This window comes from Pseudophryne corroboree, chromosome 4 (genome assembly GCF_028390025.1).
Source record: "Pseudophryne corroboree isolate aPseCor3 chromosome 4, aPseCor3.hap2, whole genome shotgun sequence".
Taxonomy (NCBI): Eukaryota; Metazoa; Chordata; class Amphibia; order Anura; family Myobatrachidae; genus Pseudophryne; species Pseudophryne corroboree.
Window position 1 is genome coordinate 421,594,329 of NC_086447.1, and position 26,288 is coordinate 421,620,616.

General features: G+C 43.8%; 1 protein-coding gene and 2 pseudogenes across 9 annotated transcripts in view; 2 read left to right on the forward strand and 1 right to left on the reverse strand.

The window, feature by feature from the left end:
• The window catches only part of MYO6 (myosin VI), a 449,562-nt gene that overhangs the window by 145,574 nt on the left and 277,700 nt on the right, over positions 1 to 26,288 (forward strand). For all 9 annotated transcript variants that reach the window (XM_063916839.1, XM_063916841.1, XM_063916842.1 and 6 more), the window contains exon 3: positions 4,011 to 4,080. In XM_063916839.1, coding sequence (XP_063772909.1) covers positions 4,011 to 4,080 — 70 coding nt within the window. The remainder of the gene's footprint in view (positions 1 to 4,010; positions 4,081 to 26,288) is intronic.
• LOC134912349 (5S ribosomal RNA) lies at positions 13,861 to 13,980 on the reverse strand (annotated as a pseudogene).
• Positions 14,690 to 14,809, forward strand: LOC134912478 (5S ribosomal RNA; annotated as a pseudogene).

Here is a 26,288-nt window from a genome sequence, read left to right on the forward strand (position 1 = left end):
GCCCATCTTAAATCTAAGTCAGTTTTTTCAAATGGAAAGGGGGTCGTATAACATGTCAAACAACATCAGAATTTGCTGAAAAGTTTATTGCTGCAAACAGATTTGAAATAGCCATTATGGTTCAAAAGTTTTGTTGCAGGTAACTGAATATGGCTTTGACAAAAGAGGAGAGAACTGAGGTAATTTTGATTTCAAACGTCATGTGCTGCGTTGCGGGCTCTTTGCAAAGAATGCCAAAACCATTGTTGAGGTTGTCCTGTCAGTATCACCTTTTGGATGACCGCTCCGTGACTTGTCAGCCACAGTGCCAGTTTATCAGAATTTTGAAATTGGGCATCTGACAGTGTTATGTGAAATTGGAGGTCTTTCTAGGTGTCGGTTGTTAAAATCTGCAGCTATGACATTAAAATGACCTCCGTTCTCTCCTCTTTTGTCAAAGCCATCTTCAGTTACTTGCAACAAAAAAAGTGTTGTAACTTTTAAAACATAACTGCTATTTCAAATCTGTTTGCAGCAATAAACTTTTCAGCTAATTCTGATGTTGTTTGACATGTTTACACAACCCCCTTTTCCTCTGAAAAAAACTGACTTAGATTCAAGATGGCCGATTTCAAGATGGCGCCCATGTTCGGTACATACCCTAAAAGATAGCCCACCTCACCCATACCTTACTGGAGTACTCCGTTTTCCAATTTCCTGCACAGTTTTTGAAACAAAAGGGTGTACTGCAACTTTTGAATCACCCTGTGTTTAGCATTTGAATTGTACAGGGTACAAGAACTTAGATGGGACATGGGAAGTAATGAGAAGGATCAAATCCTTGTTATATTGATTAACTGTCTTACAGATATATAGTTTTGTATCCAAATAAATGTTGCAATTGTATGGTACACTAACAAGCAAATAAGTCTCAATAACTGTCAAGGATAATGTGAATAGTCAATCAATGAATAAAAGGTAAAATGCGATAATATATAATTCCTTTGATTGAGTGTATCTAGGTGACCTATATTCAATGATATAGAGAGACACTAGAGACTATAGCAGAGGTTCCCAAACTGTGTGCCGTGGCTCCCTGGGGTGCCTCGGGACACTTGCAGGGGTGCCCTGGGTTGGTGGTCCAGGACCAATTCAAATTATTCATGGTCAATATAATAGGAAAAACCAGTGCTGGTGGCTGCCAGTCATAAAATATGTGGCCAAACAGAAGCAAATCTTGTCCCTCACCACACAACTGACCCTAAGGATGACCTATAAATGTGATCTACTTATTGAGAAATTTAGAAAGAAATATTACATTAAGAAATTTTTGGCCTAGGGGTGCCGTGAAAAAAATTCTGATATTCTAGGGCGCCGTGATTCAAAAAAGTTTGGAAACCACTGGACTATAGTGAAATTTGCTACTTTTGTTTCAATCCTGTACATGAAGGTTACATGTTGCAATTCTCTGTGTTGACCAGCAACATTGTATCACTGCTCCCTACAAAGAAGCCTGACATATAATTAGAACTGGTATCCGGACTCTGGGTCGACATTGTCTAGATCGACACCCATTAGTCGATAGAGAGTAGGTTGACACAGGAAATAGGTCGACATGAACAAGGTCAACATGGGAAAGGGTCGACATGATTTTTTCACTTTTTCCCCAGTTTTTTTAAAACTTTTTCATACTTTATGTTCCACGTGGACTACAATTGGGAACGGTAATCTGCATGGAGCAGAACATGGCGCACTATTTGGGATTCCCGGTCACTTTACGAAGAAAACTACACACAAAAAACATTAAAAACTCATGTCGACCCTTTTCCATGTCAACCTTGTTCATGTCGACCCAATGGCTGTGTCGACCTATTTCCTGTGTCAACCTTCTTACTGTCGACCTAATGTGTGTCGACCTAGACACTGTCGACCCTAAGTCCCATACTCATGAGAACTATATGCAGTAAAAATATACACATCTATGATAGGACAACTCAATAGAGGCTTAAAATACTTCCGACTGGAAGCTAAACACAATAATTGTGATGGGAGAATATTACATTGCAATAAAAAGCAAATAGAGCTAATACAGTTTAGAATAAGAGGTGGCACACAGTATTGGTTTTAATTATTTTCTTTATTTGTCACACTATTTTCATTCCGTTTATCACCTTTCTATCAAAGGGGTTACATATGACACAATATGTGGAACAGTAACACAAAATAAATAGATTACATATAGTTGTTGATTATTAATAAAGTATATGGTAAAAATAAAGTAAGGTAAAAATACATATAAATTGTTTTTGTGTGGAAGGGAACAAGTGCACCTGTCACTTTCTCCTCTTCATATTGTTTAGACCAGAAAACATGCAAACATGTTTTTTGACTCTATTACATTGGTTAGCGCTAAACTCACACATTTTACTTACTCTGACCCTATTACGTTTTCCCCTAGGAGTTCATATAGACTTCTAATGAACCCACATCAGCAGGATAAGTTGGAATAGGTACAGATGGAGCCTCTGTTATTCAGGCGGGTGCACCTAGTCACTGTGCGGGCGCGCCACATGCATGGAGATGCTCCCCATTCACTTTAATGGAGAGCATCTCCGTCCACGCGCCCGGACAGAGACGCTCTGAATGGGAAGCGGCTCATGCACTCCCGACGTGACTAGGCGCACGGATCGCCTAGTCACTATGGGAGTGCACATTTGCGCCCTTAGCGGGGTAAGATAACGGAGGCTCCAACTGTACAAGTGTTTTACTTGTACCTTTGTTTGAATAGAACTTGATGTGGTACTGTCTGTTCATGGCCACTACATTTAGGATGCTCATCCACAGTATCTGTCTGACCACTTAAACATACCGTCTGGTATTCCAGGGTATGTGTGTAAGTGTGAACAGGTAACCTTATACGCGTTGCTACAGTATAGATAGACATAGAAAATGGTACATTGGCACAACTGGTAAAAATAATGTGTGCTAAGAATAAATTTTTTTTTTAAACCGCTATATGAATCTAGGTATTTTAGGATATTTGATAGGCATCCTTAAAAAGATGTGCTTAAAACTTTGAAGCTTTGGAACTAGGAAGTACTAGAGTGGGAATTGATTATTAGGGGGAATAGCAAGCAGAGAAGTGGGCTTAGAGGTACAATCAAACATAAAAGATGGTTGCAACAATCATTGTTTTAAATTGCATGGGGTAGATGTATAAAGCTTTCGAGAGAGAGAACATACCAACCAATCCGCTCCTAACTGTCATTTTATAGTCTGTGCTAGAGAAATTGCAGTTAGAAGCTGTTTGGTTTGTACTTTCTATCTTCACTTAATACATCTTAATACATTGCCCCCATTTTTATTTTTATTTTGCTGCATGGCTGCCAGTACAGGAATCAAAGTGGGTGTGGTCTAGAAAGACAGTCATTAGGTCGCTGGGTCAAAATGTCGAAATCTACAGCTGCAGGTGTCGAAGCGGTCAGTGATGCTAACCATTCATACATTGCCCACACTTATCGGCCTGCTATCCTTTAGTAAGAAAGCTGCATCTCTGAAGCCATCTTACATGGGGGAGAAGCAGTATAGTGCACATAATGTGCGCTGATACACCTTCTCCCCCATAGCGCCCATTCTTACATTTACCCCCCCAGCCTGTAACATGGCTCTTAGAATGGTTGGTTGGTACTTTATCTTCGTCCACTTTATCTCTCTCCAAGGCTTAGTACAAACACCCCAAAATCTGTTGAGTCCCAGGGAAATTGAATGACCAAGTATTCGATCGGTCAGGCTTTGATAAACTTGCAGTATAATTTGTCATGTAAATAAGTACTTTAGCAATGCTCTAATGTTATTTTATCCTTCTTGTTTTGTTCTTGTTTTGTTCTTCGTTGTTATTTATGGTGTACTGTGCAAAATATACCCTTCTGTGAATTGGACCTGTAAACAAGAAGAATTTACAATATACAGTATGTTCTGCAATTACCCTGAGATATGCTGCAAACATAATCTACATTTGTTTTATTGCTCAGGTATTTTTGGCAGCTATAAATCAAGTCTTTCCGGCTGAAGAAGACACCACGAAACATGTGGAGGACAATTGTGAGTATTCTTCCGGTGTTTAATGAATGTGCTAATCGTTATTAAGAAATGTAACAATGAGAGAGTTTTCTCAAACAGTGTTTTCTAAAGGTACGTCTGCTTCTTAGGTTTATGTGCCATTTATATTTTCTTAACCAGACCACATTAACCTGTTTAATTTTTTTTTCAAATATATTTTTATTGAAGCAATGAGTGAACTATCCAACAATGGAAATAACACAAAGCAAGATGTACAAAAAAAACCCTGTTTCAGTAGAGCCCAACAGAGTTGAGTGAAGATAATATAGTAAGCGACGGTACATTATAAGAAATCATAGGGCACACTCTGCAAAAAGAGAAAAAAACCATTTTGTGGCATAGAGATATTTGAAGAAACAAGCGCTATTGGGCCCATCAGAACACTGGTAATCGTTTTTATAAGCCCACTAATCCTAAAATACAAGATAATTTCTAAAATATATTACGATTTATAAAAGAGTTGCTAAAACATCGAAAACATTAATTCTGCAACACAGGAATAGTAGTCTTAAAGCCCAAGTGCCGAGGATTGGTTGCCATGTATGTATACCCTGTACAACTTGAAGTGCCTGATGTGACTGAGGCGCTCCTTACGTTTTACATCTTATTTGCATCTCAGTCGCAGCTAAACACCTCTCGCAGTGTACTAGAGATGCTGGCTGGACAGAGCAGGAATTCGTTTTAAACTCCTACAAAACTGCAGATGAATTACAATGGAACTTGTGGTCCCTTCTATAGAAGCCCTTACACAGATTCAGACTCCGTTGCACAAAGATAAACCAATGTAACACATCAAATTGATAAGTGCAAGTTGGCAATGTAGTGTAATTTATGTAAGACACAAGGTGCTCTGCGTGGTGGAGTCGCCCCAGGCCCAGGTACACCTAGAGGGGCTATTTGGTGCAACTTGAGCAACAGTCTATGAGGAAACCTCTGTAGCCGACTATTACTGTTTTCTCTAACGTCCTAGTGGATGCTGGGGACTCCGAAAGGACCATGGGGAATAGCGGCTCCGCAGGAGACTGGGCACAAAGTAAAAGCTTTAGGACTAGCTGGTGTGCACTGGCTCCTCCCCCTATGACCCTCCTCCAAGCCTCAGTTAGATTTTGTGCCCGAACGAGAAGGGTGCAATCTAGGTGGCTCTCCTGAGCTGCTTAGAGTAAAAGTTTAAATAGGTTTTTTATTTTCAGTGAGACCTGCTGGCAACAGGCTCACTGCATCGAGGGACTTAGGGGAGAGAAACGAACTCACCTGCGTGCAGAGTGCATTGGGTTTCTTAGGCTACTGGACATTAGCTCCAGAGGGACGATCACAGGCCCAGCCATGGATGGGTCCCGGAGCCGCGCCGCCGGCCCCCTTACAGATGCTGAAGCAAGAAGAGGTCCATAAATCGGCGGCAGAAGACTTTCCTGTCTTCATAAGGTAGCGCACAGCACTGCAGCTGTGCGCCATTGCTCTCAGCACACTTCACACTCCGGTCACTGAGGGTGCAGGACGCTGGGGGGGGCGTCCTGGGAAGCAATGAATTTACCTTAGTTGGCGAAAAATACATCACATATAGCTCCTGGGCTATATGGATGTATTTAACCCCTGCCAGTTTTCCAGAAAAAAGCGGGAGAAGAGCCCGCCGTGAAGGGGGCGGGGCCTATCTCCTCAGCACACAGCGCCATTTTCCCCACACAGCTCCGCTGGTAGGAAGGCTCCCAGAATCTCCCCTGCATCCTGCAACTACAGAAACAGGGTAAAAAAGAGAGGGGGGCACTTATTTGGCAAAATAACAGATATAAGCAGCTATAAGGGATAGACACTTATTGTAAGGTTGTCCCTATACATATATAGCGCTCTGGTGTGTGCTGGCAAACTCTCCCTCTGTCTCCCCAAAGGGCTAAGTGGGTCCTGTCCTCTATCAGAGCATTCCCTGTGTGTGTGCTGGGTGTCGGTACGTGTGTGTCGACATGTATGAGGAGGAAAATGATGTGGAGGCGGAGCAATTGCCTATAATGGTGATGTCACCCCCTAGGGAGTCGACACCTGAATGGATGGCCGTAATTAAGGAATTACGTGACAGTGTCGGCACGTTACAGAAAACTGTTGACGACATGAGACAGCCGGCAGCTCAGTTAGTGCCTGTCCAGGCGTCTCAAACACCGTCAGGGGCTATTAAACGCCCATTACCTCAGTGGGTCGACACGGACCCAGACACAGACACTGACTCCAGTGTCGACGGTGAAGAAACAAACGTATTTTCCAGTAGGGCCACACGTTACATGATCACGGCAATGAAGGAGGTTTTGCACATCTCTGATACTGCAAGTACCACAAAAAGGGGTATTATGTGGGGTGTGAAAAAACTACCCGTAGTTTTTCCTGAATCAGATGAATTGAATGAAGTGTGTGATGAAGTGTGGGTTACCCCCGACAGAAAACTGCTAATTTCTAAAAAATTATTGGCACTATATCCCTTCCCACCAGAGGTTAGGGCTCGTTGGGAAACACCCCCTAGGGTGGATAAGGCGCTCACACGCTTATCAAAACAAGTGGCGTTACCGTCTCCAGAAACGGCCGCCCTTAAGGAGCCAGCAGATAGGAGGCTGGAAAATATCCTTAAAAGTATATACACACATACTGGTGTTATACTGCGACCAGCAATCGCCTCAGCCTGGATGTGCAGTGCTGGGGTGGCTTGGTCGGATTCCCTGACTGAAAATATTGATACCCTGGACAGGGACAATATATTATTGACTATAGAGCATTTAAAGGATGCATTCCTATATATGCGAGATGCACAGAGAGACATTTGCACTCTGGCATCAAGAGTAAGTGCGATGTCCATTTCTGCCAGAAGAGGATTATGGACGCGACAGTGGTCAGGGGATGCGGATTCCAAACGGCATATGGAAGTATTGCCGTATAAAGGGGAGGAGTTATTTGGGGGCGGTCTATCGGACCTGGTGGCCACGGCAACGGCTGGGAAATCCACCTTTTTACCCCAAGTCACCTCGCAGCAGATACCGCCTTTTCTGGCTCAGTCCTTTCGTCCCCATAAGGGCAAGCGGGCAAAAGGCCACTCATATCTGCCCCGGGGCAGAGGAAGGGGAAAAAGACTACAACAGACAGCTTCTTCCCACGACCAGAAGCCCTCCCCTGCTTCTGCCAAGTCCTCAGCATGACGCTGGGGCCTTACAAGCGGACTCAGGCACGGTGGGGGCCCGTCTCAAGAATTTCAGCGCGCAGTGGGCTCACTCGCAAGTGGACCCCTGGATCCTGCAGGTAGTATCTCAGGGGTACAAATTGGAATTCGAGACGTCTCCCCCTCGCCGGTTCTTGAAGTCTGCTTTACCAACGTCTACCCCCGACAGGGAGGCGGTATTGGAAGCCATTCACAAGCTGTATTCCCAGCAAGTGATAATCAAGGTACCCCTCCTACAACAGGGAAAGGGGTATTACTCCACGCTGTTTGTGGTACCGAAGCCGGCCGGCTCGGTGAGACCCATTTTAAATCTGAAAACCTTGAACACTTACATAAAAAGGTTCAAGTTCAAGATGGAGTCACTCAGAGCTGTGAACAGAACTGTCACTATCAGTTTCAGACGCTGCCGTTTGGATTGTCCACGGCACCCCGGGTCTTTACCAAGGTAATGGCCGAAATGATGATTCTTCTTCGAAGAAAAGGCGTCTTAATTATCCCTTACTTGGACGATCTCCTGATAAGGGCACGGTTCAGAGAACAGTTAGAGGTCGGAGTAGCACTATCTCAAATAGTACTACGACAGCACGGATGGATTCTAAATATTCCAAAATCGCAGCTGATTCCGACGACACGTCTGCTGTTCCTAGGGATGATTCTGGACACAGTACAGAAAAAGGTGTTTCTCCCGGAAGAGAAAGCCAGGGAGTTATCCGACCTAGTCAGGAAACTCCTAAGACCAGGCCAGGTGTCAGTGCATCAGTGCACAAGGGTCCTGGGAAAGATGGTGGCTTCTTACGAAGCGATTCCATTCGGCAGATTCCACGCAAGAACTTTTCAGTTGGATCTGCTAGACAAATGGTCCGGATCGCATCTTCAAATGCATCAGCGGATAACCCTGTCTCCAAGGACAAGGGTGTCTCTCCTGTGGTGGTTACAGAGTGCTCATCTCCTATAGGGCCGCAGATTCGGCATTCAGGATTGGGTCCTGGTGACCACGGATTCCTGCCTGAGAGGCTGGGGAGCAGTCACACAGGGAAAAAATTTACAGGGCTTGTGGTCAAGCATGGAAACGTCACTTCACATAAATATCCTGGAACTAAGGGCCATTTACAATGCCCTAAGTCAGGCAAGGCCTCTGCTTCAGGGTCAGCCAGTATTGATCCAGTCGGACAACATCACGGCAGTCGCCCACGTAAACAGACAGGGCGGCACAAGAAGCAGGAGGGCAATGACGGAAGTGGCAAGGATTCTTCGCTGGGCGGAAAATCATGTGATAGCACTGTCAGCAGTGTTCTTTCCGGGAGTGGACAACTGGGAAGCAGACTTCCTCAGCAGACACGATCTTCACCCGGGGGAGTGGGGACTTCACCCGGAAGTCTTCCACATGATTGTAAACCGTTGGGAAAAACCAAAGGTGGACATGATGGCGTCTCGCCTCAACAAAAAACTGGACAGATATTGTTCCAGGTCAAGGGACCCTCAGGCAATAGCTGTGGACGCTCTGGTAACACCGGGGGTGTACCGGTCAGTGTATGTGTTCCCTCCTCTTCCTCTCATACCAAAAGTACTGAGAATCATAAGAAGGAGAGGAGTAAAGACTATACTCGTGGCTCCGGATTGGCCAAGAAGGACTTGGTACCCGGAAATTCAAGAGATGCTCACGGAAGACCCGTGGCCTCTACCTCTAAGACAGGACCTGCTCCAGCAGGGACCATGTCTGTTCCAAGACTTACCGCGGCTGCGTTTGACGGCATGGCGGTTGAACGCCGGATCCTGAAGGAAAAAGGCATTCCGGATGAAGTCATCCCTACCCTGATCAAAGCCAGGAAGGATGTAACCGTACAACATTATCACCGTATTTGGCGTAAATATGTTGCGTGGTGCGAGGCCAGGAAGGCCCCTACGGAGGAATTTCAACTGGGTCGATTCCTGCATTTCCTGCAAACAGGACTGTCTATGGGCCTCAAATTAGGGTCCATTAAGGTTCAAATTTCGGCCCTGTCGATATTCTTCCAAAAAGAACTAGCTTCTGTACCTGAAGTTCAGACGTTTGTCAAGGGAGTACTGCATATACAGCCTCCTTTTGTGCCTCCAGTGGCACCTTGGGATCTCAATGTAGTGTTGGGATTCCTAAAATCACATTGGTTTGAACCACTCACCACTGTGGACTTGAAATATCTCACATGGAAAGTGGTAATGCTGTTAGCCCTGGCTTCAGCCAGGCGTGTATCAGAATTGGCGGCTTTATCCTATAAAAGCCCTTACCTAATTTTTCATACGGACAGGGCAGAATTGAGGACTCGTCCTCAATTTCTCCCTAAGGTGGTTTCAGCATTTCACTTAAACCAACCTATCGTGGTGCCTGCGGCTACTAGGGACTTGGAGGATTCCAAGTTGCTGGACGTAGTCAGGGCCCTGAAAATATATGTTTCCAGGACGGCTGGAGTCAGAAAATCTGACTCGCTGTTTATCCTGTATGCACCCAACAAGCTGGGTGCTCCTGCTTCTAAGCAGACGATTGCTCGTTGGATTTGTAGTACAATTCAGCTTGCACATTCTGTGGCAGGCCTGCCACAGCCAAAATCTGTAAAAGCCCATTCCACACGGAAAGTGGGCTCATCTTGGGCGGCTGCCCGAGGGGTCTCTGCTTTACAACTTTGCCGAGCAGCTACTTGGTCAGGGGCAAACACGTTTGCTAAATTCTACAAATTTGATACCCTGGCTGAGGAGGACCTGGAGTTCTCTCATTCGGTGCTGCAGAGTCATCCGCACTCTCCGCCCGTTTGGGAGCTTTGGTATAATCCCCATGGTCCTTTCGGAGTCCCCAGCATCCACTAGGACGTTAGAGAAAATAAGAATTTACTTACCGATAATTCTATTTCTCATAGTCCGTAGTGGATGCTGGGCGCCCATCCCAAGTGCGGATTGTCTGCATTACTTGTACATAGTTATTGTTACAAAAATCGGGTTATTGTTGTTGTGAGCCATCTTTTCAGAGGCTCCTTCTGTTATCATGCTGTTAACTGGGTTCAGCTCACAAGTTGTACGGTGTGATTGGTGTGGCTGGTAATGAGTCTTACCCGGGATTCAAAATCCTTCCTTATTGTGTACGCTCGTCCGGGCACAGTATCCTAACTGAGGCTTGGAGGAGGGTCATAGGGGGAGGAGCCAGTGCACACCAGCTAGTCCTAAAGCTTTTACTTTGTGCCCAGTCTCCTGCGGAGCCGCTATTCCCCATGGTCCTTTTGGAGTCCCCAGCATCCACTACGGACTATGAGAAATAGAATTATCGGTAAGTAAATTCTTATTTTAGCAGATAGCTGCATACACTGTGGCGTAAGCAGATCATTCTCCATTTGTATATTTCCTACTTTCCATGGGTTTCCTCTAGAAGCCCGATATTCGCCCACACTCAAAAGATGTACTGTTTGGTTGATTTGCTTCTGAAAAAATTAACCATGTTGGGTATGAATTCACATAAGCACTATGGGGGTCAATGTTTTTGTGTCTAGCATGAAAGTTAACGTCTTAAATTTACTTATTCCTAGTATTGGAAAACGCACATAAACATGGCTCTGCATAGACTAGGGGTTTCTGACTGATGCCCATTAAGCTGCTTCTTATATATATTGTTTGTGTGATACACTGTGCTTTGCCTCAGCAGCTCATTGAGGGGCCCATTTATTATTGTATGTGATCTGGAAGTGATTGCATTGCAGGATGTGCATACATCACGCAGATTTCTGAAGGCACAGTTTTAGGGACGGAGCCTGTCTCTGCGATGTGCTCAGAGTGGCAGCGGGATTAATGCGCATGCGGGGTCAGTGGCGATTGCTGGGGAGGGTACCAGGAGATCCCATTGCTGGCTAAATCTGTGATGTGTTCAATGGGTTAACGCCATCTTCAGATGGCCTTATCTGCAGCGCCAATCTCCAAAAGCGGAGCTCCGTAAATCTCACCTAGAAACCTATTGGGTTGCGGCTGCTGGCCATGTTGAATGGGTTTCTTGAATCACGCATACTGTACATGACTCATGGTGTAAATCAGACCTGATCGTTGCTGTGCATTTTCGCACAGCGGGCCAACAGATCTGAACTGCACATGCGTATGCACTGCAATGTGCAGACACGACGGACGGCCGCAAAGTGGATCACCGGTCAGCGACGGGTTTGGGCAAAGGATCCATTCGCACGTGTTTTTGGAAGGAGTTTGACAGGAAGAGGGCGTTTGTGGGTGGCAGCTGACCGTTTTCAGGGAGTGTCTGGAAAAATGCAGGCGGGACCAAGCGTTTGAAGGGAGGGTGTCTGACGTCAAATCCGTTGATTGCAGCGGCTGAGGAAGTCCTGGGCTGTGCAGAGACTGCACAAAATCAGTTTGTGCAGCTCTGCTGCACATGCGTTTGCACAGAAAAAGAACAAACGGCTGCGCTGAATATCCAGTGCAGCCGTTTGTTCTTTTTCTATGCTATCTCCACAATACTACACATAGTATTCCGGCAAGCGCAGACTATCGGGAACATAAAATTGTGATTATTTAATTCTATGAAACACGTATTGGTTTTCACTTTTTATTTTGATGATTAGGCGCTCGTTTGTTGCAGTTTTTTGTTTTGACATGTGTTTGCACACTTGCACAGCGAAAACACACTCCCCTGTAGTCGGCGACTATCTGATCGCAGGACTGCAAAAATTGCTGCCTAGCGGTCAGGTCTAAATTACCCCCTTAATCTATTTTGCTCAGTCAGTAATTATCCCACTGCTTCCCTGCTTCCACGGACAGAAATCCTGAAAACATGACCATCCAGCACACGGTCATACCATTTGTTGAGATTATATATATATATATATATATATATATATATATATATATATATATATATATATAATATTAGTGGAAGTATGGCGCCACAGGTGTGTGAGTAATAGAACAAATAAAATGATATAAATGCAACAAATTCAGACACTCCTTAAGTGATACAAGGCGTCAGCTAACCCTTAAGTATTAGGCAGGGATAAACTGCCTCAATTTGGATATGTAAAAGGGGGGATAAGGGTTTCAGCGACTAACAGTGTCTGATAAAGTAAGATATATAAATATGAGGAGACTTAATGGATACGTATAAAATAATAGAGCATTTATTTAAACAATATAAAAATAATTAGTATCAGGGTGGGTTAAAAGCCGGAGGATAAATACTACTTAACTAATACAAAATAAAAGGACAGCTAAAAAACTAGATAAATTACATATAATAAAAGACAATAAATAATTAAATATCGGATAAGAGAGTGCTGCTTATCTTTGAAAGTGGAGAGTCAATTGAGGTACACCCAACGCGTTTCGTCACTCAGACTTCATCAAGGGGTATGGGACCACTGAACAGGCACTCTTATTTATAGCACATGTAATTAGAAATGGATAATTGTGACATCACTTCCTGTGAGGACTGATGTTACTGTTTGGTGTAAGTTTTTTAACATAAGCATAAGTAAATGATAGTGAGCAGAGTAATAACCTCAGAGCACTAAATAGATTGTAAAAACGAGTTATAGAATGTGAGTTATTTATTAAAAAAGTCCGGGGACTGGTCCGACATCACTTCCGCCCCACTTCCTTTGTCGTAATCTTCTTACTGCGCATGCGCGATTGTGCCACGCTTCCGGTCAGCGGATCAGTGTGTTTATGCACCTCAGCATCACTTCCGCTCTAGTCGTCGCGTCACTTCCTGTCTCGGGCGGAGTTGTCGTCTGTGGCATGTATAGGCTGGGGTGGGTTGTCAATCATCGTAACGGCCATTTTGTAGAAGTCTTTTAGTATCCAAGACATATAGCAGTGCTGAGTTCCATTCGGTCTCATCCTGAATTATCTTCTGGGTTATGTATTGGCTGAAGCAGGTTGTCAATCATTGCGGCGGCCATCTTATTGGAGTCTTTGGCTTCCAGGACATATAACAGTGCTGAGTTCCATTATGGAAAACAGCTCGCACATACAAGAATAAAGAAATACATATATTAATGTCTATTTAAATAAATGTTTTTATTATTATTATAATGTGGTCTAATGGTTTATTTTTGGGAGGACTGGTACTGATCTAGGTGGAAATTGCTATAGAAACAGGGTATTTCTAACTATATAGCGAGAAGAACGTTGTGGGTTAATCGTGGAATTAATCCATACAATACTATTTTTATACAGTTCGGTCTCATATTGTGGCATATATCAGGATAATTTGAACCCATTTTGGTCTTAGAGTGTGGCGGAGTATATTGTAAAGTATCCATCATGAAAAGCGTAGAGAATGAGGATAGTTTAAAAGAAGTGATGGTAAATAATTTAAAGAGGAAAAAATTAAGTGCAATTTTATTAAGCTATGTGGGATAATATAAAAGAGGAGGTAGCTAGTGAAGTCATACTGGTGATAATCAGTCATATACTAGTTATTAGTGACAAATATAGAGAAAGTGCATCCGTGTATGACTGATATTAGAGATTATAATAATCGACCTCCGTGCTGTGGTGATTTATACGCGTATACATGTTATATCAATATTAAAAGCCCGACTAGGCTCGTTCTTCTACAGTACCCAATCTTCGCAAGTGGTTACCCACTTGGTACTGGTTGGGCCCAACACTGCTTAGCTTCCAAGATCGGGTGGGATTGGGCGTGAAACCAGTGCGGTATGACTGTACCATATGGTGAAATTAGTCAGGCACAAATTATTAAAAGTTTTTATTGGGATCATTCATACATTATATACAAAGTATACATATAGTGATATTTAGAATAAAAGAGTGAGTTGTGCTTGGAAGAGAAGAAGTGCCTAGTCGGTGAGCAGAAGATTTTTGAAGAGGGTACTTCTCTCATAAAAATGGGGCGATCTCATATCCCTCGTTGAAGCCCATGGGGTGTGTTGTTTTCAGTTGAAATATCCAGAACATCTCTCTTTGGGAGAGCTTCTTAGCCACATCTCCACCCCTTTCGCCACTGGTCACGTGTACGGAGTATCAAAAACAAAGTAGAGACTCATCTGCTGTACAGACACTTCAAATTGAAACACAATTCCAACCCAGAAGAGATGACCTTCAAAGCCATCGAACACGTGACCAGTGGCGAAAGGGGTGGAGATTTGGCTAAGAAGCTCTCCCAAAGAGAGATGTTCTGGATATTTCAACTGAAAACTACACACCCCATGGGCTTCAACGAGGGATATGAGATCGCCCCATTTTTATGAGAGAAGTACCCTCTTCAAAAATCTTCTGCTCACCGACTAGCCACTTCTTCTCTTCCAAGCACAACTCACTCTTTTATTCTAAATATCACTATATGTATACTTTGTATATAATGTATGAATGATCCCAATAAAAACTTTTAATAATTTGTGCCTGACTAATTTCACCATATGGTACAGTCATACCGCACTGGTTTCACGCCCAATCCCGCCCGATCTTGGAAGCTAAGCAGTGTTGGGCCCAACCAGTACCAAGTGGGTAACCACTTGCGAAGATTGGGTACTGTAGAAGAACGAGCCTAGTCGGGCTTTTAATATTGATATAACATGTATACGCGTATAAATCACCACAGCACGGAGGTCGATAATTATAATCTCTAATATCAGTCATACACGGATGCACTTTCTCTATTTGTCACTAATAACTAGTATATGACTGATTATCACCAGTATGACTTCACTAGCTACCTCCTCTTTTATATTATCCCACATAGCTTAATAAAATTGCACTTAATTTTGTCCTCTTTAAATTATTTACCATCACTTCTTTTAAACTATCCTCATTCTCTACGCTTTTCATGATGGATACTTTACAATATACTCCGCCACACTCTAAGACCAAAATGGGTTCAAATTATCCTGATATATGCCACAATATGAGACCGAACTGTATAAAAATAGTATTGTATGGATTAACTCCACGATTAACCCACAACGTTCTTCTCGCTATATAGTTAGAAATACCCTGTTTCTATAGCAATTTCCACCTAGATCAGTACCAGTCCTCCCAAAAATAAACCATTAGACCACATTATAATAATAATAAAAACATTTATTTAAATAGACATTAATATATGTATTTCTTTATTCTTGTATGTGCGAGCTGTTTTCCACAATGGAACTCAGCACTGTTATATGTCCTGGAAGCCAAAGACTCCAATAAGATGGCCGCCGCAATGATTGACAACCTGCCTCAGCCAATACATAACCCAGAAGATAATTCCGGATGAGATAGAATGGAACTCAGCACTGCTATATGTCTTGGATACTAAAAGACTTCTACAAAATGGCCGTTACGATGATTGACAACCCACCCCAGCCTATACATGCCACAGACGACGACTCCGCCCGAGACGGGAAGTGACACGACGACTAGAGCGGAAGCGATGCTGAGGTGCATAAACACACTGATCCGCTGACCGGAAGCGTGGCGCAATCGCGCATGCGCAGTAAGAAGATTACGACAAAGGAAGTGGGGCGAAAGTGACGTCGGACCCGTCCCCGGACTTTTTTAATAAATAACTCACATTCTATAACTCGTTTTTACAATCTATTTAGTGCTCTGAGGTTATTACTCTGCTCACTATCATTTACTTATGCTTATGTTAAAAAACTTACACCAAACAGTAACATCAGTCCTCACAGGAAGTGATGTCACAATTATCCATTTCTAATTACATGTGCTATAAATAAGAGTGCCTGTTCAGTGGTCCCATACCCCTTGATGAAGTCTGAGTGACGAAACGCTTTGGGTGTACCTCAATTGACTCTCCACTTTCAAAGATAAGCAGCACTCTCTTATCCGATATTTATTTATTGTCTTTTATTATATGTAATTTATCTAGTTTTTTAGCTGTCCTTTTATTTTGTATTAGTTAAGTAGTATTTATCCTCCGGCTTTTAACCCACCCTGATACTAATTATTTTTATATTGTTTAAATAAATGCTCTATTATTTTATACGTATCCATTAAGTCTCCTTATATTTATATCTTACTTTATCAGACACTGTTAGTCGCTGAAACCCTTATCCCCCCTTTTACATACATACATATATATATATATATATATATATATATATATATGTGTGTGTGTGTATATATGTATGTATGTATGTATGTATGTATGTATGTATGTATGTATATATATATATATACATACATACATACATACATACATACATACATACATACATGTTGAGTATCCCTTATCCAAAATGCTTGGGACCAGCAGTATTTTGGATATCGGATTTTTCCGTATTTTGGAATAATTGCATACCATAATGAGATATCATGGTGATGGGACCCAAGTCTAAGCACAGAATGCATTTATGTTTCATATACAACTTATACACACAGCCTGAAGGTCATTTAATACAATATTTTTAACAACTATGTGTATTAAACAAAGTTTGTGTACATTGAGCCATCAGAAAACAAAGATTTCACTATCTCACTTTCACTCAAATTCCATATTTTGGAATATTTGGATATGGGATACTCAACCTGTGTGTGTATGTGTGTGTGTATATATATATATATATATATATATATATATATATATATATAAAATAATCTTGATACACTGATAAATCGTAACAGTGGAAATGACATGCATAGGATGGTGCTTTGCTTCTCCAGGAGAGGCAAGCACCAAGTGCTAGTAATCATTATACCACTGCAATGAAAGTTGCTGTCATGTACAGTATAAATACAGTATGACAGCAGTGACCCTGGAAAAGGATATAATTTCATGTGCTTGACATTAATGACAGAAATATTTAAATGGCTAATAACAGCCGAGCTAGATTTGGAACGTACTGTACCTACATTTGGAAAGTTTGAAATACTGTATGTAGTGATTCCTGACATTTCATTCAGGTCATAGAAGTTGCTAAGAATCGGCATCTTTCTGTGGACAGTTAAACCTCAGACCTCAAAGTCAGACATCAGCTGTCTGGATGAGTGAAACGGCTGCCTCAGGACTTGTAAATAGTAATAGCCTTTTCACTTCTACTACCTACCAATAAGAGCTGTTGTAAAAAGAACCATTATGCGAGTCAGACTGGAGAGAAGACAAATGACGGCAATTTTAGTTCACTGCCTACAGCTCTGTACGTAGCAAACACGTTGGGTTTGCCTGATCTGTGCTAAGTGTGGGACATGTCTTATTGATCGGATTGCTGCTACATACCCACTGGATTTTAAAAATCATTTCCAGCACTAATACAGCTATTGTGCATGTAGAATGAGGGTGCGTTAAATAAGTGTTTGCATTTACTAATGCTTTTACCTGTGTTTTAGACCGTTTCAGGTGCATTGAAATGTGTCAAATGCATATAAATGTAACAAATACAGACGTGTCCTTATACGTTTAGTCTCCGTACATGCAGGGAAGCTGACAGGTACCATGCAACTCTTCTAGCGTTGGGTCTTTTTTTTTTTTTTTTTGCTGATAATGGGTCTCATACCTCTTTTCCACTAAAGTCCCGGGTCTGACGTAGGATTTGGAACTCTGTTTCAAATCAGGTCAGACCCGAGATAGCCCACTTCACATGGCCCGGGTTATTCCCTGGTTGGTGCAATTCACACTGCACATGCAGTTTAGGCACTTGGGGATTACATCATCTCATTGTGCCAGGAAAGCGGCTCTTCCCATGCTGTGAATAGGTCGGGGGTCGGACGACCCGGGCTACCCATTTACACTGCAGCTCACATGGGTCCTTCCAGGGTAAAACTAGATTGAAAAAAGAACTCAGCTGCACAATGAATTTGGAAACATGAACAAAAGCTGACGTATGCTGAGATAAATTATAAAGAAAAATTTAATGACAATAAAATAAATTTCATACAATAAAACATATAGTCTGGACTTAATAAGGAAAATAGTTAAATACCCTGCACTGGATATCATATAAAACAAGCACTTGTGGTGTGAGCAGTAACAATATGCAACATTTGTATCCAACAAGTAGAAACCGTATCGTATCCTGGATATGAATGAATTGTTAGAATGTGGAGTAATTCATAAGTTTTAAACTGGTAACTGCAGTCCCATGAATGTATTAATGGAGCTCCTTTATGTAGAAATGCTCCGATGTCAGATAAAGTCAAAATTACCTTTGAGAAAGTCACGTGGAGCGTGACGAAACTGGTTAGGACTCCTCAATTCTTTTTTACCTACTGGACTTCTACACTCTGCCTTACAAGCATTTTGCATGACAAGCACTTTAATCTATACTAAGAGACCGACATTGGCCTTGCAGCCCCTGCAGTGGAATATTATTCTCTGCACGCCGCAGCTGACATCGAGGCCTGCCGAGCAGCATTGGCAACTCAGTCTCCATAGCGACGCCTTCATACCTCTAGCAGCGTCTCCGTGTAGGACTCCGCCCGGTGCAAGCTTTGCACTCTCCCTCCCAGTGACAGCTACGTGGTGGGCAATGCAGGATATTCTAACTGAGGACGCTCGGTTAGAAACCAGCCCACGGGAGAGGTAATTTTGAGTTTATCTGACATCAGAGCATTTCTACATAAAGGAGCTCCATTAATACATTCATGGGACTGCAGTTACCAGTTTAAAATTTATGAATTACTACACATTCTAACAATTCATTCATATCCAGGATACGATACTGTTTCTACTTGTTGGATACAAATGTTGCATATTGTTACTGCTCACACCACAAGTGCTTGTTTTATCTGATATCCAGTACAGGGTTTTTTACTATTTTCCTTATAAGGTTTAAGTCCAGACTATATGTTTTATTGTATGAAATTTTATTTTATTGTCATATTAAATTTTTCTTTATAATTTATCTCGGCATACGTCCGCTTTTGTTCATGTTTCGAATTTCATTGCGCAGCTGAGTTCTTTATCAATCTAGTTTACTTCAATTAGGCAAATACACAGTGCCTACACAGCAGCGCATTGAAATTGGGGAATTTTTTTATAGAACAATTTATTACGAGGCGCTTTCAGCAGTTTTTGTTTTAGCCTTCCAGGGTAAAAACCTGCTAGTTACCCAGGAAGGATACCCAACTCACTGGGAATGGGTGGACCCTTTTCCACTGAGCTTAACTCCGGGTTGATGCATGTTCTCATGAAATAATCCGGGATTTAGATGTCAGTGGAAAAGGGTATTAGCTGCAAGTCATTGCGACTATTACGCACCAGGAGAATGTGCTGATTCATTTTATATACAATACTTGTATATCTATGTGCAGTTGAGTCTGTATATGAAGCACAACAGAATTTAGCACTGAAAAAAGCCATGGCCACTGCATAGTAGCACTCCATATGCAGATTCAGAGACTCGGTAACGCACGTATATACAAGTGTCTCATATCAAATTAATCGCACAGTCTACTGGTGCATCCTAATCGCATTGGTTGCATCTAAGAAACATTTTTGGCAAAGAAGAGACCTGATGCTAGCAGGGTCTCACAGGACCTGGCATGCCTAGAGGGGCTTTTTGACATGACTGAGCAAAGATGTATGAGGACACATCTGTAGTTTCTATTGTGCAACCCCACATTACTGTGCCATTGGATGAGGCAATAATAATTTCCTGGGACAAGTCTGCATTTTCCTAACTGCCTGGTCCCTGCCAAGGCAACTGAGAGAGATCAAAAGCTGAGGGAAGTCTTGCAAACTGATTTAGAATCTGTGGTTCAGTCTGAATTTTACATAGCCCAGCGACTTGGGGGGTCATTCTGAGTTGATCGCTCGCTAGCAGTATTTAGCAGCCATGCAAACGCTAAGCCGCCGCCCTCTGGGAGTGTATCTTAGCTTAGCAGAAAGCAGAAGTGCGAACGAAAGGATCGCAGAGCGGCTACAAAAAAAAATTGTGTAGTTTTAGAGTAGCTCCAGACGTACTCAGCGCTTGCGATCACTTCAGACCATTCAGTTCTGGATTTGACGTCACAAACACGCCCTGAGTTCGGCCAGCCACTCCTGCGTTTTTCCTGGCACGCCTGCGTTTTTTGGAACACTCCCTGAAAACGGTCAGTTGACACTCAGAAACGCCCCTTTCCTGTCCATCACTCTGTGGCTGCCATTGCGACTGAAAAGCGTCACTAGACCTTGTGTAAAAATACATCGCCCGTTGTGAAAGTACGTCGCGCGAGCGCAATGCGCCGCATACGCATGTGCAGAAGTGCCGCTTTTTCACTTAATCGCTGCGCTGCGAACATTTTTCACTAGCGATCAACTCGGAATGACCCCCTTGGTCAGATCCTGGGAGCTCCTTCTTTGAAAGAAGACCAAGAGGGGGCCCATCCTGGAAGAGCTTTTGGTGAAAGCCTGGTCAGAGATGTGGCTGCTGCCTTTATTGTTATGACACTGCTTATGAGCACATATAACACATTTTAGTAAATTACGGAGGGGCCCCCAAAAAATATTTTGCCCACCCCCTGAGTTAGAATGAAAAAAGCGATGATGTGCCGGGTACTTCTTAGTTCCCAGTAGCTGTACAGTATATAAGAGAATGAAGGACAAAAATAAACTACTGCAGAAATTCTTGGGAAACCAACTCACAATGGGCCTAATTCATGTTTGTGTCCAAATGCAGTTGCGATTCTCTATGCTACAGAGCTGCTAATGTTAGAAAGTGAAGCTGCCACCCAGGAGTGAAAAAAGATGCCCACTGGACTCAATCGCAATTGCGTACACATTAGCAGACTATATGTAGTCAGGGAGAACATAGAAACTAAGGTTGGTCTATGGCTACATAGACAGGCCACAGCATTAGCGACTCAGATGCCATGTATTTGTACGTACAATCACTCAGCCATCAGAAGATACACACCCCGAAAATGGGCATGATACGCCTGCATTTCTCCAACCACTCCCCTTAAAGTCCCCTTTAACACATTGAAATGGCCACTTCCTGTCAATCACTATGACAAAGTCCTCATTGCGAGCGGGATCGCAGCTGCACCCTCCTGCATGAGCATTGCGATAGCAGCACATGCGCAGTTTGCTGATAATCGCTCTGTTGCGTGAATATCGGCCACTGCATACAAACATGAATTAGGCTCAGTTTTCAGATGTTGTCCTAGCTTTAGCTGTTGTGGAAGTACTGTACAAGCCTCAACATACTAGAGTCTGAAATTTTGTGCTGGGATGTAGTTCCACAAAAGCTAGGAAAGGACAAGTTGCCTATGATGAACAAGGAAGTTGGGTCCAATGCTCTACAGTAGCTAGATCATTGTTGCATCGTCTTATGTTTCTACTGCTACAATGTAACTACAGTAGATGCAAGGTAGAGCTGTGCAGTAAAACGTGGTCTGGATACAGATTCCTAACAATCCTCAAGTACAGACCCCTAGCCGGTATTACAGTCACCCTCCCTTCCCATTTACACAGTCACACTTGCCAGAATTTTTCTTCCAGGATCTCCAGCTGAATAGGTCCAGTCTCTCTGCTCTTACAGCTACTTCTCTATTATCAATTAATTGGAGTTGAGAGGTGGCTTTACTGTACATGTTTTGAGCTCCTCCGAGCCATGGATATATTTTAATCACCCCGGCTACAGTAGTGCTTGTAACAGAGAGTTTTCTTCACATTTCTTTATTGTTCCCCACTATCGGCAAATGTTGCTAATCATTTTATAAACTTAGTATAAATAACAAAAATTCGACACAAAACTGGACACTGCACTTTCTATGTTTCTATAAATAACAAAAATTGGACACAAAACTGGACACTGCACATTCTATGTGTCTATGACAAAGACAATACAGTATCTTGAGGCTAATAAGTGCTTTGATATTACAAAACCTTTCAATAACTTCATAGTATGCAACATAACACAAAACATGATTTTTCAAGACAACAGTACTAGTATATTGTTGAAAAAGCATAGATTCAACAAGATTGAGTAAATGTGCCTGAGGCATTATTTGTCCATTCCCTTTGTAAAGCACAGAAAAGTGTGTCCTAGTATGAGCAGTGGCAGGCTGGGGCGGGGGGCAGGCTTCCAAATTCCCCCTGGGCCAGTCCATTTTGCCTCTTTGGGCCATGGATGGGCAGCATGCAGCCATATTGTATTGCGTGACCGCACAGTGCCTTTTCTGACTGAAAAGACCCCATAGGGCTTTATTTGAGAATCTTGAGCAGTATGGCTGTCTACAACAGGATTGGCATAACAGTATGTTCCTAATAGTACATGGTCATTATACACTGCAATTTTGGCAACCAATTGTGCTGCATACTGTAGACTGAATGGACTACAAATTCCAATGTATATCTGGCAGTCTTTTGGGACCGTACTCTGCTGATGGGTCTATCTGATGGCAATTTGAGGTGGGCAGTATATATAAACTAACAGACAGGGATGCAGTTAAAATACCGTCCCCAAGTGTTCAGGAGACCAACATCCGGAATCCCGACAGCCGGGGTAATACCAACATCCAGAATCCCGTTCACCACCAGGTATTCTAACTCGGTTGGTGGGTCCATGCCACCAACCGAGTGTGACAGGCCCAAAGCATGGCGAGCGGACTCGGTGACGGGATTCCGACAGACAGGATGCCGCTGTTAATATACTAACAGCTGCCATCCCGTCTGCCGGTAATACATATGTATTCCGACAGACATTTGTCTACTCTGTTTTGGACAGTTCAGCTAAACTTGCCACTATATGACCATCTTAAAAGTAATTCACCACCACCAAATAAACAGAAAGGTCTTTATTTCCTACTTTATGCATGCTCATAAGGGTGTTTATGTGCAAAATACATCTACTATATATTCTGTGAGTTGCTGGCTGGTGTAACTGACCAGTCTCTGATAACAATGTTTCTCTGACGTCCTAGTGGATGCTGGGTACTCCGTAAGGACCATGGGGAATAGACGGGCTCCGCAGGAGACTGGGCACTCTTAAAAGAAAGATTAGGTACTATATCTGGTGTGCACTGTCTCCTCCCTCTATGCCCCTCCTCCAGACCTCAGTTAGAATCTGTGCCCGGCCAGAGCTGGATGCGCACCTAGTGGGCTCTCCTGAGCTTACTAGAAAAGAAAGTATTTGTTAGGTTTTTTATTTTCAGTGAGATCTGCTGGCAACAGACTCACTGCTACGAGGGACTGAGGGGAGAGAAGCAAACCTACCTGCTTGCAGCTAGCTTGTGCTTCTAAGGCTACTGGACACCATTAGCTCCAGAGGGATCGAACACAGGGCCCGACCTCGATCGTCCGTTCCCGGAGCCGCGCCGCCGTCCCCCTTGCAGAGCCAGAAGACGGAAGAACCAGGAGAAAATCGGCGGCTGAAGACTCCGGTCTTCAATAAGGTAGCGCACAGCACTGCAGCTGTGCGCCATTGCTCCCACAGCACACCACACGCTCCGGTCACTGGTGGGTGCAGGGCGCTGGGGGGGGGGGGGGGGGCGCCCTGGGCTGCAATAAGTATACCTTTTGGCAAATGTGCACATAATACAGTTATAAACTGTATATGTGCCTAATCCCCCGCCATTAACATTATTAAAAAAGCGGGAGAAGCCCGCCGCGGAGGGGGTGGGGCTATCTCCCTCAGCACACCGGCGCCATTTTCTCTTCACAGCTCCGCTGGAAGGACGCTCCCCAGGCTCTCCCCTGCAGTATACACTACAAGAAGGGTAAAAAAGAGAGGGGGGGCACATAAATTTAGGCGCAAAAGGTGATATAAGCAGCTATTGGGGGAAAATTCACTTTGTGTTAGTGTAAATCCCTCTGTTATATAGCGCTCTGGTGTGTGCTGGCATACTCTCTGTCTCCCCAAAGGACTTTGTGGGGTCCTGTCCTCCGTCAGAGCATTCCCTGTGTGTGTGCGGTGTGTCGGTACGGCTGTGTCGACATGTTTGATGAGGACGCTTACGTGGAGGCGGAGCAAGAGCCGATAAGTGTGATGTCGCCCCCTGCGGGGCCGACACCAGAGTGGATGGATATGTGGAAGGTATTAACCGACAGTGTCAACTCCTTGCATAAAAGGTTCGATGACGTAACAGCTTTGGGACAGCCGGCATCTCAGCCCGCGCCTGCCCAGGCGTCTCAGAGGCCATCAGGGGCTCAAAAACGCCCGCTACCTCAGATGGCAGACACAGATGTCGACACGGAGTCTGACTCCAGTGTAGACGAGGATGAGACAAATGTACAGTCCACAAGGGCCATCCGATGCATGATTACGGCAATGAAAAATGTTTTGCACATTTCTGACATTAACCCGGTTACCACTAAAAAGGGTATTATGTTTGGGGAGAAAAAGCAGCCAGTGACTTTTACCCCATCTGATGAGTTAAATGAATTGTGTGAAGAAGCGTGGTGTTCCCCAGATAAGAAATTAGTGATTTCTAAGAGGTTACTAATGGCGTACCCTTTCCCGCCAACGGACAGGTTACGTTGGGAAACTTCCCCTAGGGTGGACAAGGCGCTCACACGCTTATCAAAAAAGGTGGCACTGCCGTCTCAGGATACGGCCGCCTTAAAGGAGCCTGCAGATAGAAAGCAGGAGGCTATCCTGAAGTCTGTGTATACACACTCAGGTACTATACTGAGACCTGCAATTGCTTCAGCATGGATGTGTAGTGCTGCAGCTGCTTGGTCTGATACCCTGTCAGATAACATTGATTCCCTTGACAGGGATACTATTTTGCTAACCATAGAGCATATTAAAGACGTCGTCTTATATATGAGGGATGCACAGAGGGACATTTGCCGGCTGGCATCTAGAATTAATGCAATGTCCATTTCTGCCAGGAGAGTATTATGGACTCGGCAGTGGACAGGTGATGCTGATTCTAAAAGGCACATGGAGGTTTTGCCTTATAAGGGTGAGGAATTGTTTGGGGACGGTCTCTCAGACCTCGTATCCACAGCAACAGCTGGGAAGTCGACTTTTTTACCTCAGGTTCCCTCACAGCCTAAGAAAGCACCGTATTATCAAGTACAGTCCTTTCGGCCTCAGAAAGGCAAGCGGGTCAGAGGCGCGTCCTTTCTGCCCAGAGGCAGGGGTAGAGGGAAAAAGCTGCACCAGACAGCCAGTTCCCAGAAACAAAAATCCTCCCCTGCTTCCACTAAGTACACCGCATGACGCTGGGGCTCCACAGGTGGAGCCAGGTGCGGTGGGGGCGCGTCTCCGGAACTTCAGCGACCAGTGGGTTCGCTCACAGGTGGATCTCTGGGTTCTACAAGTGGTATCTCAGGGATACAAGCTGAAGTTCGAGGCGTCTCCCCCTCGCCGTTACCTCAAATCAGCCTTGCCAGCTGCTCCCAAGGAAAAGGAGGTAGTACTGGCGGCAATTCACAAGCTGTACCTTCAGCAGGTGATAATCAAAGTTCCCCTCCTTCAACAGGGACGGGGTTACTATTCCACAATGTTTGTGGTACCGAAATCAGATGGTTCGGTGAGACCCATTCTAAATTTGAAATCCTTGAACACCTATATAAGGAAGTTCAAGTTCAAAATGGAATCGCTCAGGGCGGTTATTGCAAGCCTGGAAGAGGGGGATTTTATGGTGTCACTGGACATCAAGGATGCTTACCTACATGTCCCCATTTACCCACCTCACCAGGAGTACCTCAGGTTTGTGGTACAGGACTGTCATTACCAATTCCAGACGTTGCCATTTGGTCTGTCCACGGCACCGAGGGTATTTACCAAGGTAATGGCCGAAATGATGATACTCCTTCAAAAGAAGGGAGTTATAATTATCCCGTACTTGGACGATCTCCTTATAAAGGCAAGGTCCAAGGAGCAGTTGTTAGTCGGAGTAGCACTATCTCGGGAAGTGCTACAACAGCACGACTGGATTCTGAATATCCCAAAGTCGCAGCTGATTCCTACGACGCGTCTGCTGTTCTTGGGCATGATTCTGGACACAGAACAGAAGAAGGTGTTTCTCCCGGAGGAGAAGGCCCAGGAATTGTCATCTCTGGCACCCTGTCCCCGAGGGCCAGGGTGTCTCTGCTGTGGTGGCTGCAGAGTGCTCATCTTCTCGAGGGCCGCAGATTCGGCAT